Source organism: Rhincodon typus, chromosome 7, assembly GCF_021869965.1.
Source record: "Rhincodon typus isolate 14 chromosome 7, sRhiTyp1.1, whole genome shotgun sequence".
Taxonomy (NCBI): domain Eukaryota; kingdom Metazoa; phylum Chordata; class Chondrichthyes; order Orectolobiformes; family Rhincodontidae; genus Rhincodon; species Rhincodon typus.
The window spans coordinates 33,602,124-33,619,933 of NC_063338.1; the positions used below are offsets into that span (position 1 = coordinate 33,602,124).

The window sequence follows — 17,810 nt, forward strand, 5'->3', positions numbered from 1 at the left end:
GGCCTGGGTTCAAGTCCCACCCACTCCATTGATATGTAATAACAACTCCGAACAGGTAGATTGGAAAAATAGGTTAAATAAAAGATACATAAAAAATTAGAAAAAAAAATTTAAATGGTTGTTGAGGATCCTTGTGGAGCATTGGTCATGTCCCTACTCCTGCTCCAGGAGGCCCAGGTTCAAGTCCCACTTGCTCCAGAGGTTGATGGGAAAATATCTAAAGGTTTGATGAAGGGGAGGTGGTGGTTGAGTGGTATTATCATTAAACGATTAATCCAGATACCCAGGTAATGTTCTAGGGATCTGGGTTCGAATCCCACTATGGCAGATGATGGAATTTGAATTCAATAGAAAAAATCTGGAATTAAGAGTGTAATGGTGACCATAAAGCCATTGTGAATGTCATGAAAAACCCATCTGAAATACTTTTGTCCTTTAGGGAAGGAAACTGCTGCCTTTACCTGGTCTGGATGAAAAGTGATTCCAGACCCACAGCAATGTGTTTGACTGCTAACAGGGATGTTCAATAAATGCTGGCCTAGCCAGTGATACCCACAACCCGTGAATGAATTAAGACAAAGGGTTGGCAATTGAAGTAGCCTCAGATGATGACACTTGACAGATTTTATCTATCCTTCAAAAGTGTTTGCATCTCCTTCATTCATTTGTGACTCTAATAATGCTACTTAAAACATTTGGAACATCAAGCACACAGTCTGTTTGACTAGTGACGTTAATTTCCCATGGCCTTGAGGAGTTCAAGTTTCCTGTCTTATTATGCATGCCTCCCCTCCTTTCTCCTGTGGGGAATTGGGACAAGACATCAAGGCCTAGGTTTTGCCTGCTATTGGCCTCAAGAGTTGGACTAACTTCACAAATATCTGCCCCAGGCTCTCAGATTAAAGTTTTATCTAACTGCTATTCTAACAATACTCAGGACTGCAAAAGAAGTGTGTGCTTTTAGTAATGACTTTTTCTCTTTTTCTCCTAGGGTATGCCAGGAATTGATGGCACCCCTGGGCGAGACGGTCGTCCAGGAGAGCCGGTAAAATATTTGTAAAATCCACAAATTAACCATCTATTCTAGATAGTGTTAAAATATTAATAGAAACTACGTGCATAAGGGACATAATGAAGAATTGCAGATATATTTTTGAGCCATACATTGTCATTTTCATCTGTTAACCGATCTTGGATTTTTAAAAAGCATTTAATAAGATGCCTCATACACAATTTGTTACACAAGTTCAGAGCTCATAAGGTTGGATATTGACATAGATAAAGTTTTGGTTAAATGCCAAAAACCGGAGGAGGAATCAATGGTTTATTTTCTGGTTCATGACCATTCTCAATAGGGTAATACAAAGATCAATGCTGTGCCAATAGCTATTTACAGTCTCTAACAATGACTTAGATGAAGGGGCCGAGTGTAATGCTGGAAATGCAAAGTTAGGTGGAAAAAATAAACTCTGATGATATGCAAGATTTTCAAAAGTTGACACAGTCAGGTTCTTAGGCAGGTGAGATTTGTAAATTGCAGTCCTCATGGTTGTGCCTGGATCCTAGCACCTCCAGGTGAGTTTTGAATTTTGCAAGGGCTAATCTGAATGGCGAGGGTGCAGGAACCTTGTTTGCTACCATTTAATGGCTATTTGAGTCTAATGAGGAGCCTGTTAAGTGGCCTATCCATTTGCATTCAGGAAATCAAATTTTATTCTGGTGAGCTCAAACAGTTGTATGAACATAGAAACACAGCAGTTGGATTTATAGCAGGACCTAAATAAATCTTACTGGCAGCTTTTTACTTCCAATCAGAGGTTTGAACTTGAACTGTCGGGAGTACTGGAGTTAACCTTGTAGTCCATGATCATTATCCAGCTTACTGGACCCCTGCCCTTATAAGGAGCTACTTATCCTATTCTTTGCCATGGGCACCAGGCAGGTAACCTCTATCTCCTGGAGGTCTCAGAATCTCTAAATTTGTACCGGGCTCACCTTCTAGCAACTTGCCTGTTTACTTTTTAAACTAACAGAGTGATAGTGACACAGTCCAGTGACACAATTGGAACATTAAATTCACCCCAAAGCTGGGTTCTGCTCCCAGACTGTAAGTTTGACCCAAAACATCTGTAACAAGTTAGAGATATGTTAATTGAATAGGGAAATTGTAAATATCTTTAAGAGATGATAGAAGAAAAATGGAGAAATATGAGCTTATTCATTTCTTAGAAAGAATAGATATTGGAAATATTTTTTAAATGGTGTGAAAGTGGTTTGGAAAAAAATGGGTGTTCATGTATACAAACTCAAAGTTAACATGGCAGGTATAGCAAGCAGTTTGAATGACAAATTGCATGTTAACTTTTATTACAAAGTGGTTTAACTAGACCGGGCTTAGACTGTTGTATACAGTTTGATCTCCATACCAAAGGAACGACGTTTTACCTTAGCGAATGATCACTAAAATTTCACTAGATTAATTCCTGGGTGAGAGGGTAGTGGAATGAAGAGAGTTTGAATAACTCTTGTTTTCCAGAGTTTGAAAGAATGACAGTTGTGCACATTGAAACACATATGGGTTCTGAGAAGGCTTGATGTGGTAAATGATGAGAGCATTTTTGGAGAGATTGGAAAGTTGGCCATTGAGAACTAAGATTAGGGAAATATTTTCATTCAGAGGATTGTTAATCTTTAGAATTCTCTATCCCAGAGAGTTGTAGAATGCTCAGTCACTAGTATATGCAAGACAAAGATTGCAGCATTTTTGGATTCCTGGGTAGTTGAGCAATATTGCAGAAAAGAGAAATTAAGTTCAGAGATTAGCCATAATTTAATGAAGGGCAGAGCAGGTCCAAAGGCCCAGTGACAAATTCCTGCTTCTGTTTTCTTATTTTCTTATATTCTTATGGTTTTCTTTTTTTTGCACAGGGTGATCGTGGTGATCCAGGGCCTGCAGGTGTTCCAGGTGTACAAGGTGGTCCTGGGGCTCCAGGTCCTATTGGTCCAACTGGAGAACCTGGTCCTAGAGGTGAAACGGTAAGTTTCTCATTCATTCACTATTTCAAATGGCAGCGCTTTTATCTGGGTGCTTTTCCTTAACAGTAAAGCCAAAACAAACATGCAAACGTGCGAACCAGGAACAGAAGTAGGCTATTCAGCCCCTTGGATTTGCTCTGCCACGCAATAAGATCACGGCTGATGCAATTTTGATCTCAAAGCCACATTCTCGCCAGCCCCTGAGAAGTTTGCAACCCCTTGCAGAACAAGACACTACCTACCTGCCTTAAAAATATTCAAGGACTTCTGCCATGATTCTGGGAAAGAATTCCAAAGACTCGTGACCTTCTGAGAAAAAAACAGAATCACCTAATCTCTGTTTTAAGTGGGAAACCCCAACTGTTAAATGGTGATCTCTTGTTCTAGATTCTCTCATAAAAGAAAACATCCTCTCTACATCTATTCTGTCAAAACCATTAGGATTTTATGTTTCAATCAAGTCATCTCTTGCTTGTACGAACTCCAGCAGATAAATCCTAGCCTGTATACTGTTTTCTCATCAGACAACATACCTATTTCAGGTATTAATCAAGTAAACCTGCTCTGAACCATCTCCAATGGAATTACATCCTTCCTTAAATAAGGTGATCAGTACTGTGCACAGTACTCCAGAAGGAGTCTAACCAGTCCTGTATGTAACTGAAACATAAGCTCTATACCTTTATATTCAGCACCCCTTCTTTCCTAGCTTTCCCAATGACTTGCTGTACCTGCATGCTGACCTTTGAAATGCATGCACAAGCACATTCAGATGCCTCCATGTCTCAGAGCTCTGCAATCTGTCACAATTTTGATAATATGCTTTTCTTTAATCTTCCTTCCAAAATGGACAACTTTACATTTTCACCATATTATATTCATTTGCTGCGTCTGCGCCTACCTGGGTAACATATTTGTATTTGTTCGCAATCTTTTTGTGTCCCCTTCACAATTTAGTTTTCTACCTATCTTTGTGCTATCAGCAAATTTGACAACTACACATTCTATCCCGTCATCTGTGGCATTTCTACAAATTGTAAATAATTGAGATCCAGCACTGACCCCTGTGGCACACCACTCATTACATCTTGCCAACCTACTTTTATTTTACTTTTATTCTCTATTTTCAATTAGCTAGCCAATCTTGTATCCATGCCAATATGATAGCCCCACACCGTGATATTTTATTTTCAACAATGAGCTTTGATGAGGTACCTTATCAAATGCCTTCTGAAAATCAAGTAGAGTATTTGTTCCCCTTAATCCATACATAGTTAAGTCCCCAAATAACTCAAATAGATTGGTCAAATGTGATATCCCTTTCACAAAACTACATTGATTTGGCATGATTACTTTGAACTTATCCAACTGCACTGTTACAATTCCTTTAATAAAAGCATTCAGCATTTTACTAGATATTAAGCTAACTGGCCTGTAGTTTCCTGCTTTCTGTCTCCCCTTCAGCATAAAGAATTTACAACAACTTTGTTCCAATCTGATGAAATCATGCCCAAATCAAGGGTGTTTAGAAAACTTTAAAAAAAGGCATCTTCAAGCTTACTTGCTGCTACTTTTAAGAGCTGAGGATAGAGTTCATCAGGTCTGAATACTTGTCAGCCCACAGCTCTGACAATTTACTCATACTACTTCTCTGGTGATTGTGATTTTCATGAGTTCCTCCTTCCCTTCCGTTTTCTGATTTATAGCTGTTTCTGGGATGTTACTTACATCCTCTGGACTGAAAATAGATGCAAAATGTATATTCAATTCATCTGCCACTATTTTATTTTTAATTATTAATTCTCCAGTCTTTCTATAGTTTTAAAAAATATTTCTGGCTGGCTTTCTCACATACTTCTTTCCCTCCTTTTTCTTTTGGTCATTCTTTGCTGTTTTCTATGTTTGTATGTCCAATCTTCTGACCTGCCACTTGTCATTGAGTCATACTGAATGGAAAAAGACCCTTCAGTCCAGCCCTCATCCATGCTGACCAGCCATCCCAATCTGACCTAGTCCCGTTTGCCAGCATTTGGCCCATTATCTCTCTAGCCCTTCCTATTTATATGTTCATGCAGCTGCCTTTTAAATGTTGTAATTGTACCTGCCTCCACACTTACTCTGGCAGCTCATTCCACATGTGCACCACCCTTTTGTTTAAAAAAGTTACACCTCAGATCCTTTTTCTATCTTTCTCTTCTGACCTTAAACCTATGCCCTCTAGTTTTGGACTCTCCCATCCTAGGAAAAAGATCTTGGCCATTCATCCTATCCATGCCCCTCATGATTTTGTAAATCTCTTTAAGGTCACCCCTCAGCCTTCTATGCTCCAGGGGAAGAAATCCTAGCTTATTCAGCCTCTCCCTATAGCTCAAACCCTCCAGTCCCAGAACATCCTTGTAAATCTTTTCTGCACCCCCTCAAGTTTAGCACCATCCTTCCTATAGCAGGGAGACCAGAATTGTACGCAGTATTCTAAAGCTGGCATCGCTGATGTCCTGTACAGCCACAACATGACATCTCAACTCTGATGTTAAATGTTCTGACCAATGAAGGCAAACATGCCAAACACTTCTTTCACCACCCTGTCAACCTGTGACTCCACTTTTAAGGAACTATCTTTGCACAACTATCTGCTTTTGCTTTTAGCTTGATACTATTTTTAACATTTTTTTTGTTAAAATGGATGGTGGTTCTATCCCTTGGAATTTTTCTAATTCATTTGAATGTATCTATTTTGCGAATTCTGAAATATCCCCTTAAATATCTAACTCAGCATTTCTATTGACCTATCCTTTATCCTAATTTCAGTTTAGCCATCCCTGATTTTTATGTGCTCTTCAGAAATTTCCTTTTTTTTTAAGAAATAGTCTCAGACCCACTTCTCTCTTCCTCTAATTGAATGTAAAATTCAGTTGTATTGTGGACATTGCTACCTAGGGTGCCTGCACTGTAAGACCATTAATTACTCCTATCTCATGGCTCAACACCATGTATCATACAGCCTGCTCCCTGGTCAGCTCCAGAAAATGCTATTCCAAGAAACCATCCTGAAAAAAATTCTAACAACAGCCAATATGTAGATTAAAATCTTTCTTGATTATTGCTGTATCTTTCTGACAAGCTCTTACTTTTTCTTTCTTTAAACTTCACCATACCATATGGTTACTATTTGGGCATCTGTAAATCACTCCCACAAGTGACTTCTTGCCTTTCGCATTTCTCACCTCTGTTCAAACTGTTTCTGTACCTTGTTTTCCTGAATTTGGGGCACCCCTCTCTATTGTGTTAATAGCACCATTAGTTAACTGAGCCACTCTTGCGCATTTTCCTTCATTTCTATCATTCCTGTACCCTATATTCCTGTGTCCTGTATCCTTCAAAGTTCAACTCTCAATCTATGTCATTCTGTAACCATGTCTCTGTAACAGCTACCAGATTATAATTAATTTGTATTTGCATTCTGAGCTCCTCTGTTTCAAATGCTATGTGCATTCATATACAGAGCCCGAAGATTTAACATTTTATTGTCTTTGTAAATTTGTATTTATTAGTTGGTTCTTAGATTCATATGCTCCATCCCTTCTTGTCACTGCATGTTTGCCATTTCCCATATTGATTTACCATGTCTTTCCAAATTTGATCTCTTGCCCCTGCTATTCAGTTTAAAATCCCTTCTACCTCCCCAGTTATTGGCAAGAGCACCAGTCCCAGCAAGGTTCAGAGACAGTCTATCCTACAGTGATTGAATGTCATTTTTTTTGTTGTAAATGGAGGAAAATACCAGTATTATCATAACCCTGCGTTATAATCGCATTATTTCATCAACACCAACAAAATAAGAAAAATACTCATGTCTGATAGATGTTTATCAAAATGCAAATAATTTTATGAACAATGTAGAGCAGGAATTTGAAATAACTGTAGATGAAATATCTTGGTCACAGAATGATTCTGGTATATGTAAGCCACTGAATCGTTGATATAATTAGGAATAAAGATGAAATATTACATGTACTCTCCATGTTTCATTGTTGAATGGTTATGCCACTGAACTGAAAGTGTTACAATTCCAAACTTTATTTGAGTATTAATCTTTTTGGTTGAGTCAGATGAGAGCCTATCTACACCATCTTCTGGTAGCAAAATTTAAGTGTTACTTTAATGGCTGTTATAATGTAGGTTTAGTTAACTTATTATGAACAGTTTTGATATTGCAACACAGTTTGAGATGCATACACAAAGGAAGTGACACTGAGAAACCACTGAGAATATAAGAGTTAGCTGACAGCCAAAACTATACGTGGTAGAGTGTAAGTTTCAGACCTGCGTAGGGACCAGAGATAATGGCCACCCATCTCCTTTACAAAAGCTATTCACTTCCTCTCTTTTTTTGACCTACACAGAAAGGAGAATTGAATGGACTTTCACCACCACTGGTGGTGGCACCCAGTGTCAAAAGTAAAAACAACCTCATTGTGTTGTTGAAATCTCCCTGCCATTAAATGTATTCATCCATGAAGTAATGCCAGTCTTCTTGACTATGAAACATTAGTTTTGTAAAGATAACTCTTCCTTTCCTCAAAGGGTTCTCATGGCCCAATTGGAACTTCTGGACGAGCTGGAGGGCGTGGACTACCAGTAAGTTGTTTAACTCATTATTCAGTATTTGTGCAATGAATGCATGGATTCACTCTGGCTGACATCTAGATTCATTCAGATTCACGAAATGTCATTGTATCCCAGTTATTGTGTGCATTTAAATCGAATACAATCTTTAATAACAATCAGAATATATTTGTTTATCGCTGATTTGACCATGAGCTTATCACTCTTGAGATTTTTGGAAGAACGTACATCTCACTTAACACAAAAACAATGGGATGAATTTATTGGTTGTGGCAGTACTCCCTTCTCCACATCCATCCATCCCTGGAAAAATGCAGGATAAACCATCCTGTGGCTATTTCAGGATTAAGTGTCAATCAGACATTTGACAGCCTGTCGGCTGGGTTTTTCCATGTCTTAAAAGACAAGGAGTCTGCCCCCAGGAGCTGCCAGTCAAGCAGCATCACAAGGATTGGTGAGCAGTCCTTGGTCTATAACAAGTCCAGGAGCAACAGCAGGAAGGAGGTTCCAGAAGAGAGGTGTAGGGTCACTGCGCCCGGTCATGCAGGCTTAGTTCATTCAGCTCTTGGTGCCAGGAAGGCCCTCTGTAGACACAGAATACTTAAACGAGCAGCCCACAACCTCCCTCAAAGCCCACTCACATCTGAGGCTGCTAATGCATATCCATTTGGCGGAAGCACTGCTACTGCTTGGAGAATGCTTCTGAAATGAAACCATTAATTGGCCACTTAAAGACCTCAATTTGTCACCAGGTGGGAAGGCCAACATTGATTCCCTCCTCACTTAGTCAGAGTGAGTTGGGAGGTGATGCATGGATTCTCATCTGATCATAGACCACCCCCATTCAGGGTCCCAGACCACTGCCTTGTGTGCAATTCAGGAATTATTCAATTACACCCAACGCGCCTGAGAATTACAAGACCGAAAATTATTTCACATTTGAGAATTTGGTTTGAGGCTGAGGTTGGGGTGGTAGAGATGTGTACTGGTGTCATTTATCTGTTTGTGTTCCATTAGTCATGGAATGGTAGGCTGAAAGTCTTTTCTTCACTGAGGAATTTCACAACTTTACTTTGAAAACACTTTGGCAATGCTAATGCAAGTCCAGTCCAAAACTGAGTTTTATAAGAAACACATAATGCATTTAAAGGGTTGACTGGTTGTATGTAATGGAAATGTTATGTGACTTGCCAGAGCAGAGTATGGTGGTATATGGACAAATCTGTATGCAGGAAAGTTATGTATATTATGCTACAAATGCAGGAACCGAACTCCAATACATTAAAGGACATTGTTTTCCTTAAAGTCATAAAAGAATTTAACACTAGTCCCTAAAAATAAAGCTTTTGAACAAAATTTTCTCTACATAGTTACTGTACATAAATAAATGAAAGCTGAAGCCTCCTTCTATCCCTTCAATATGAAACATGTTTAGGTGCACAAGAACATGAATCTAGAATTCACAGATTATAGACAAGAGATTATTTTCTAAATTCATTCACTTTGTGTAACCTTTGTTGTATATGGATATCAATACTATCAAACAGCTATATGGTTAAGTTAAACCCATCAACATGCAACTCTGGAACAGCAGTGTCGTGCAACAATTTAGAACAGGAAATGCTGCAAATGTTCAGCAAGTCTGGTAGAATCTTTTTAGAGAGAAACAGTTAGCACACTGGATTTAACGTTTGTCCCTCTTGGGTGAATTTTTGACAGGGAGGAGGACACATATAAAATACATCAGATGGCTAGCCTATTACATTCCTACCCACCACCCCTTGACCTGGTCCCATAATACACAGGGTGGGAAATGTATTCACTAACCTGTCTGCCCTCAAATAACTAATTATTACCCAATTAGGTCCCTCAATCCACCTCCATTGCCATAACAACCTGGGCAGTATAGGGGATAACAAGGTGTAAAGCTAGATGAACACAGCAGGCCAAGCAGCATCAGAGGAGCAGGAAGGCTGACGTTTCGGGCCTAGACCTTTCTTCAGAAATGGGGGAGGGGAAGGGAATTCTGAAATAAATAGGGAGAAAGGGGGAAGCGGATAGAAGATGGATAAACGAGAAGATAGGTGGAGAGGAGACAGACAGGTCAAAGAGGCGGTGTTGGAGCCAGTAAAGGTGAGTGTAGGTGTGGAGTTAGGGAGGGGATAGGCCGGTCCAGGGAGGACGGACAGGTCAAGGAGGCGGGATGAGGCTAGTAGGTAGGAGATGGGGGTGGGGCTTGAGGTGGGAGGAGTGGATAGGTGGGAGGACAGGTTAGGGAGGCGGGTACGTGCTGGGCTGGTTTTGGGATGCAGTCGGGGGAGGGGAGATTTTGAAGCTTGTGAAGTCCACATCAATACCATTGGGCTGCAGAGTTCCCAAGTGAAATATGAGATGCTGTTCCTGCAACCTTCGGGTGTCATCATTGTGGAGGCCCAGGATGGACATGTCGTCCAAGGAGTGGGAGGGGGAGTTGAAATGGTTCGTGACTGGGAGGTGCAGTTGTTTGTTGCGAACCGAGCGTAGGTGTTCCACAAAGTGGTCCCCAAGCCTCCTACCTACCTATCTCCTCCCTAACTCCCTACCTACACTCACCTTTACTGGCTCCAACCCTGCCTCCTTCACCTGTCTGTCTCCTCTCCACCTATCTTCTCCTTTATCCATCTTCTATCCGCCTCCCCCTTTCTCCCTATTTATTTCAGAATTCCCTTCCCCTCCCCCATTTCTGAAGAAGGGTCTAGACTCAAAACGTCAGCCTTCCTGCTCCTCTGATGCTGCTTGGCCTGCTGTGTTCATCCAGGTCTACACCTTGTTATCTCAGATCCTCCAGCATCAGCAATTCCTACTATCTCTGGGCAGTATAGGGATATTTTGGCGCAGTGGCAGTGTCCTAATCTTTAAACCAAAGGTCTTGTTTTAAGTCCCACTTGTCTAAAGAGGTAAATATCTGCATTGAGCAGTGGTAGCTGGACCACAGTGAGAAGGCTACTTTTTTAGTTGAAAAAGTGCAAGATGGACAGAACACACATCATTTGGGATGAAGAATGTGTCCTGTGCACCCATGCACCCCAAGAGGATAAAACAGTTGTACTTGGTCGTGAAAGTCATACTGAGCTCCACTTTGAAGTGAACAAGATGAGTCAGATCAGTCTGTGTCTTTCACAACTTTTTCCATCTGGCACATCAGGGACACCACCCTCCAAGATATTACACTACTTTGTGTCTGTCTGTCTGCCCTGCAAAACCAATCCCACCTCAGGTTCCCTGATCCCTCCCCAAACAAATCCCTGACTTAACTCTGTCTGGTGGCCATGCCCAGGGCCTCGTGGCAGTCCCAGCCATGCCAATTACTGATTTCTCACACGACTACAGCTGCCACAAGATAGTCAAGTTTCTCAGCAGGTCTGAAGGGCAACTCCCTGCTTGTTTAGGCTGCCCACATCAAGTTAACACTGTGAAATGGCCTTTGGTAAATGTGGTCCATTTTATACATTCCCTGTAAAACCCAGTTCAACATTTGGTCTTGAGGACCTTCCACCAAACTTGACCATTAATGCTTCTTTTCTCCTCCACATTTCTAGCCAGCTCAGTCAATGGTTTCAACATCTTCTGTTTTTATTTCAGATTGCTGCAATATTTTGATCTTGCATTAATAATGGGAGCAAAATATTGATTCATCATTATAAATTAGACATTATGAAACTTATTGTATACCTCTTTCCAAAGAAACTGATTAATATGGTCTTTTCCATTAGTTTGTGAAATTAGCTCATCATGAATCAACAGCAATTTTATGGGGCCCATTTTTCTTCACTACCAAATTAAATAGAACTGAAAATCAGGCTGAATGCAAACTGCGCTGCCATTTCAGCTCATTGGGTGTTACTTGCAAAGACAATCATTGTTTCTTAGAGCATAACAAAAACTGATTACTGAAATAATAGGAAATTTTCAGTCTAATGAAGCTTACATATTACAGCAAAAACTGAGTGGCAATATTAATTCAAATAAAAAAGACAGAATAACGTGCGTACCCTTCTCAACACAAATATGTTTGCTTTGTGAATTATTTCCTTGAGCTTTCATGTAATTCAGAAACTGTCCCTCCAACCCTAACCTCACCATCAAACCCGCAGATAAGGTGGGTGCAGTAGTGGTATTGCGCACTGACCTTGACATAGCTGAAGCCCGGCCCCAACTCTCTGACACCTCCTCCTACCGCCCCCTCGATCATGACCCCACCACTGACTGCCAATACATCATCTCCCAGACCATCCATAACCTCATCACCTCAGGTGACCTCCCGCCCACAGCCTCCAACCTCATCGTTCCCTAACCCCGCACCACCCGTTTCTATCTCCTTCCCAAAATCCACAAACCTGACTGTCCCAGCTGATCCATTGTCTCTGCCTGCTCCTGCCCCACTGAACTTATCTCTGTTTACCTTGAGTCTGTCTTTTCCCCCTGGCCCAGGAACTCCCCACCTACATCCAGGACAGCACCCACACCCTCCACCTCCTCCAACACTTCCAATTCCCTGGCCCCCAATACCTCATCTTCACTATGGACATTCAGTCCCTGTACACTTTTATTCACACAGCCAGCCTAAAAGCCCTCCTGCAGGCCCGACCAATCCCCCTCCACCGACATCCTCATCTGCTTAACAGAACTTGTCCTTACCCTTAACAACTTCTACTTCAACTCCTCCCACATCCTACAGCCTAAGGGGTTGGCCATGGGCACCCACATTGGCCCAAACTATGCCTGCCTCTTCGTTGGATACCTGGAACAGTTTCTGTGGGGAAAGTGCTATACCTGTCCATACACCTTCCCCCTCACAACCATTCAAGGCCCAAAACAAACTTTCCACATTGGACAGGGGTTCACTTGCGCATCCATCAACATGATCTACTGTATCCACTGCTCCCAATGTGGCCTCCTCTACATTGGTGAGACCATGCATATATTCAGAGACCGTTTTATAGAGCATCTGTGCTTTGTACTTGACAAACAACAACACCTTCCAGTTGCCAACCATTTTAACTCCCCCTCCCGCTCCCTGAGTGACATGTCCATCCTGGGCCTCCTCCAGTGTCACAATGACACCACCCGCAAACTGGAGGAGCAACACCTCATATTCCGCCTCGGGAGCCTACAACCCTATGGCCTGAACATAGAATTCACCAGTTTTAAAATCTTTCCCCCAACCTCAGTCTCATCCCATGTCCAAACCTCCCTCTCATCCCTGCCTCCTTGACCTGACACAACCTGTCCATCTTCTCTCCCACCTATCCATCCCACCCATCCCACTGACCAATCCCCACCACTCCCTACCTGCACTCACCTATCACCATCCCAAATATCTTCCCCAGCCACACATCTCTTCTCTCTATTCATTTCCCAGCTCCCTTTCCTTTCCCCATTTCTGAAGAAGGGTCCCGACCCAAAACTCAACTCTCCTGCTCCTCTGATGCTGCCTGGCCTGCTGTGTTCCTCCAGCTCCAAATTGTGTTATCTCAAATTGCCATATTCCTATTTTACCAAGGCATTGACACAAAACACAATAGATCATGTTATTGTTAAAATAGCAAGGATAAAACTCATGTGGAGGCATTCAGCTGGTACTTCAGGATTGCTCTAATATAACCATAAAACTACACATTTGGTATTATCTTACATGAAAAGCAATCCATTTTTAAGAAGCAGTGAGCCTGAAGCATATTTTGAAATGAGTATTGTTTTTGCATGCTATTTCTAAATTGGTAGCAGAAGAATTTAATACAGAAATAAAAGCAGAATTGTTTCTTTCTCTCCTTTTTTTCTTCAGTCATATTAAAAGGTGTTCACTTTGAGTACAATCAATGATCTGGGGGCAAATTGCATTCAGAATTGTAGTACTTTTGAAAAGCATTTTCTTTCTTCTGTTTTTTACGCTTGTATAAATTTTGCAGTTTTCAACATAAAAGCTGCCATGAACCGTGTCATTGAGCATCATTTTACAGCATCATTCTTAAAATATGTTTTTGCTTAAAAGTATTCCTTATTTTTACATGTTTCAGTATGATTAGTGCAGTTTAAGTAAGTTTAAGACAAAATATGAACATTTATTAATCAAAATCTAGTCCACCACTTGCGTAACCTGATTTTTAAATTTGAAAATAATTTTGCAAAAACTGCACGGAACCTCCATTGGTATAATGTACTCAGGTATAATGGCCAGTTTATCGATAATTTTAAATAAAATAGATGAAAACACTCTTAACAGGGTTTGGGACCGGGGTTACATCAGGATCCAATAACTGACGCCTGGAGCTTTATGAGGTCTGCTGTGTTCAGGTCAGGGGTGGGACTGCTGTGCTCAGGTTGGAAGTCAAGGTCAAGGCCTACTCACTGTGCTGGAATCAGGCCGGAGCTCACTGTGGTCATTGTGGGGCCAGCTGTGCCGAGGTCGGGTGGGTGGTCGCTGTACCATGGTTGGAGGCCACATGCTGGAGTGGGGCCTTTGTGCTCGGTTCGGGGCCTGGCTGGGATCCTGGTCCAGGAATGGCATGAGGGCCAGTAATTTCTGTCCCTGGTCCTGCCCATTAGTATTTTTGCATCTAAAGAAAAGAGAACTGAATTTAAATGTCTTGAGGCCCATGAGCAGTTACAATGAACAGAAGCCCACCATGGTGGTTACCAATCCGGGCAAGACATTTCTGTGAGGGGGAGAGGGGCTTGTAGAGCAATTTTTCTAAGTTACTACTGATTGCTGAAAAAAATTATGCTTGTAATTTGAACAATTATTTACGTTAATGCTAATGTTGCTTTTTCTTTCTACAGAGGCTGTCCTTGTTAAGTTTCTCCAGAAATTTCTGTTTGGATCAAAATATGCCTTTTCTGGGGAAATTCATTTCTAATTTTGAATTGATTTCCATAGGGCCCTCAAGGTCCCCGTGGTGACAAAGGGGAAAACGGCATTCAGGGTGAACGAGGTCAAAAAGGTCATCGTGGGTTTACTGGTTTACAGGGCCTTCCTGGTCCTCCTGTAAGTAACTAAATACCTAATAATTATTATTTCCAAACCGCTTCAAAGGAGGTTTTACCATGTTTCCAACCATGTTTGATTTTCCACATAATATTTGCCTTGCCTTGTAATTATGTTCTTGATAAACGCACATCTTAGTTTTCTCTTTCTATCTGCATCTATACAGCATGTTCTGCCTATTAAATTAATATGCAGAGAATCAGAGAGCATTAAATGCAGAAATAGAAAACGGTGTTCAGAATTCCACCTTCTAGTCAAAGAATTAAGCAAACCCAATTCTATTTTCTCTTATTAGGGTCCATCTGGAGAGCAGGGGGGTCCTGGAATTCCAGGGCCATTTGGTCCGCGAGTAAGTATTTTTCATCTTGCACAAGTTTAATTGAACATGCAGAATTTATGAACCTGTGAATTTCTTTAAACCCTGATTTGGAACTTCCTTGGTTCTTGTGCAGTAGCAGTCATTAGAGCAGCATAACACCATTTTCTTCTGTGAGGATTCATATGAATATGACTTACACTGCAAAATGTCAGCTCTGGCAGTGTGCTCACTACCCCAGAACTATGGCTGCTGAAATTCTACTTAGCTCACTAACATAGATTTGCCCTTGTGCATGTGTAGACTTTTTGCAATTATTCGAATTCAGAATAGTGTATAGAAGGAGGGAAGACAATGGTCAAGTGGTATTACCACTGGACTGTTAATCCAGATATCCAGGTCATTTCCTAGCGATTCAGGTTTCAATCCCACCATGGTCGATGGTGGAATTTGAATTCAGTAAAAACCTGGAATTGAGAGTCGAATGATGACCACGAACTATTGTTGATTGTCAGGAAAAACCCATCTGGCTCACTAATGTCCTTCAGAGAAGGAAACTGACATCCTTACCTGGTCTAGCCTACATGTCACTCCAGACCCACAGCAATGTGTTTGACTCTTAACTGCCCTCTGGGCAACTAGGGATGTGCAATAAATGTTCGCCAAGCCATACCCTGTGAATGAATAATAAAAAACAAAGGCTGGAAATGTTTCAGAAGCAGTTCAGAGAAGGTTTATGAGACCAGTACAATTTCAGGAAAAGGTGGGTTTTCTTATGAGGAAAGGTGGACATGCTAGGCTTGTATTCACTGGACAACAAGGTGCAGAGCTGGATGAACACAGCAGGCCAAGCAGCATCATAGGAGCAGGATGCTGCTTGGCTTGCTGTGTTCATCCAGTTCTGCACCTTGTTGTCTCGGACTCTCCAGCATCTGCAGTTCCTACTATCTTGTATTCACTGGAGGGTGGAAGAGTAAAAGGTACCCTGATTTTGAAGGATCTTGAAGGATCTAAACAGGGTGCATATGAAAAGAATGTTTCTCTTGTGGGAGAATCTAGAACTGGGGTACATGGTTTAAAAATAAGGGGTTTTCAATATAGGTAAGTATTTCTTTCTCACGGAGGGTCGAGAGTCTTCGGAAATCTCTTTCTCAAAAGGTGGTGGAAGCAAATTTCCTGATTAATTTTAAGGCAGAGCTGTATAATTCTTGATAAGCAAAGGAGTAAAAGATTATCAGGGACAGGGGTAATATACAATGATCAAATAAGCTATAATCTAATTGAACGGTGGAGCGGGCTTGAGGGGCTGCGTTTCTATGCCCTGTTCCTATATTGTACATTTATGGCATTCATGTACTCCCTAATATATAGGCTCAGTAACTAATCCAGAATTCTGTAATAGGAGTTTCAACCTTGGAAAATGCTCCTAACTATATCTTCTTCACTGTCCACTGCAAACTTACTAACCATACAATCTTCTCGATGACTTTTATTAATAAAATTTCACCTCGACCTTAGCTGCATTTCCTTTACGTGTGAACTCTTCACTATGGCATCCCAATCACCACCATTAAAAAGAGAACTGTATTATGTTTTGATATCCTAAAGCAATCTGTGGAGTTTAATGTAGATAAATGATGGTTTCAAACTTAAAGAATGAAGCTTGTAAATATCTTCCCTCAGTGCCCTAAAAGTTGCACTAAGTTTGCATTTGCTTTATACTGGTGTTTATGTTCCAGTGCCTGCAATTTGGTCTTTTAGGACAGTTTGATGAAATCTGGATTAAGGAATTTACAGTAGTAATAAACAACTGATCACAAACCTCTACAGTGTGGAAAGAGGCCATTCATTCTGCACCGACCCTCCAAAGAGCATCCCACCCAGGCACAAACCCCCACATAATTCCTATAACCCAGCATTTACCATGACTAAGCTACCTAACCTGCACATTTTTGGACTGCGAGAGGAAACTGGAAACACACAGACACAGGGAAAATATGAAAACTCCACACAGACAATGACCTGAGGCTGGAATTGAACCGGGTCCCTGATGTTGTGAGGCTGTAGTGCTAACCACTGAGTCATCATGCAAGCCCAATTTTGAATCATGTTTGTTTATAAATATTTATATGCTCTAAAACTCCTTTTTTTAAAGGTTGTCAAAAGCCAGTGTCAATGATGACAAGAAGGTCTATGAAGTAATCAATGTAACTGGCATAATCAAAATATATAACGTAGGAAACTAGTAGTGTTTTTATACAGTATACATTTTCAAATTGCAATCCCTGTTTCCTTTTGTAAGCCATCAACTTTCTTTTCTTGGATCATCAAATACTTTTTTAATATTTGTTTAGTCCTGACTCTGAAGATGAAGATTCATCAATCAGAAGATTCATGAGGGCAAAGTGGTAGACGTTGTCTATGTGGACTTCAGCAAGGCGTTCAACAAGGTTGTGCATAGTAAACTGGTTAGCAAGGTTAGATCACATGGGATCCGGGGGCAGCTAGCCAATTGTGTACAAAATTCGCTTGAAGGTAGGAGATAGAGGGTAGTGTTGGCAGGTTGTTTTTCGGACTGGAGGCCTGTGACTAGTGATGTGCCACAAGGATTGGTGCTGGGTCCACTGCTTTTCGTTACTAATATAAATGATTTGGACGTGAACATAGAAGGTATGGTTAGTAAGTTTACAGATGACACCAAAATTGACGGTGTAGTGGACAGTGAAGAAGGTTACCTCAGAGTACAACGGGACCTTGATCAGATGGGCCAATGCGCCGAAGAGTGGTCGATGGAGTTTACTTTAGATA

At 41.1% G+C, this 17,810-nt stretch overlaps 1 protein-coding gene across 1 annotated transcript in view; it reads left to right on the forward strand.

The window, feature by feature from the left end:
- Nucleotides 1-17,810, forward strand: part of LOC109918984 (collagen alpha-2(V) chain-like) — a 245,325-nt gene that overhangs the window by 211,546 nt on the left and 15,969 nt on the right. The window contains exons 45-49 of the mRNA XM_048598785.1: nt 992-1,045; nt 2,929-3,036; nt 7,621-7,674; nt 14,579-14,686; nt 14,982-15,035. Coding sequence (XP_048454742.1) covers nt 992-1,045; nt 2,929-3,036; nt 7,621-7,674; nt 14,579-14,686; nt 14,982-15,035 — 378 coding nt within the window. The remainder of the gene's footprint in view (nt 1-991; nt 1,046-2,928; nt 3,037-7,620; nt 7,675-14,578; nt 14,687-14,981; nt 15,036-17,810) is intronic.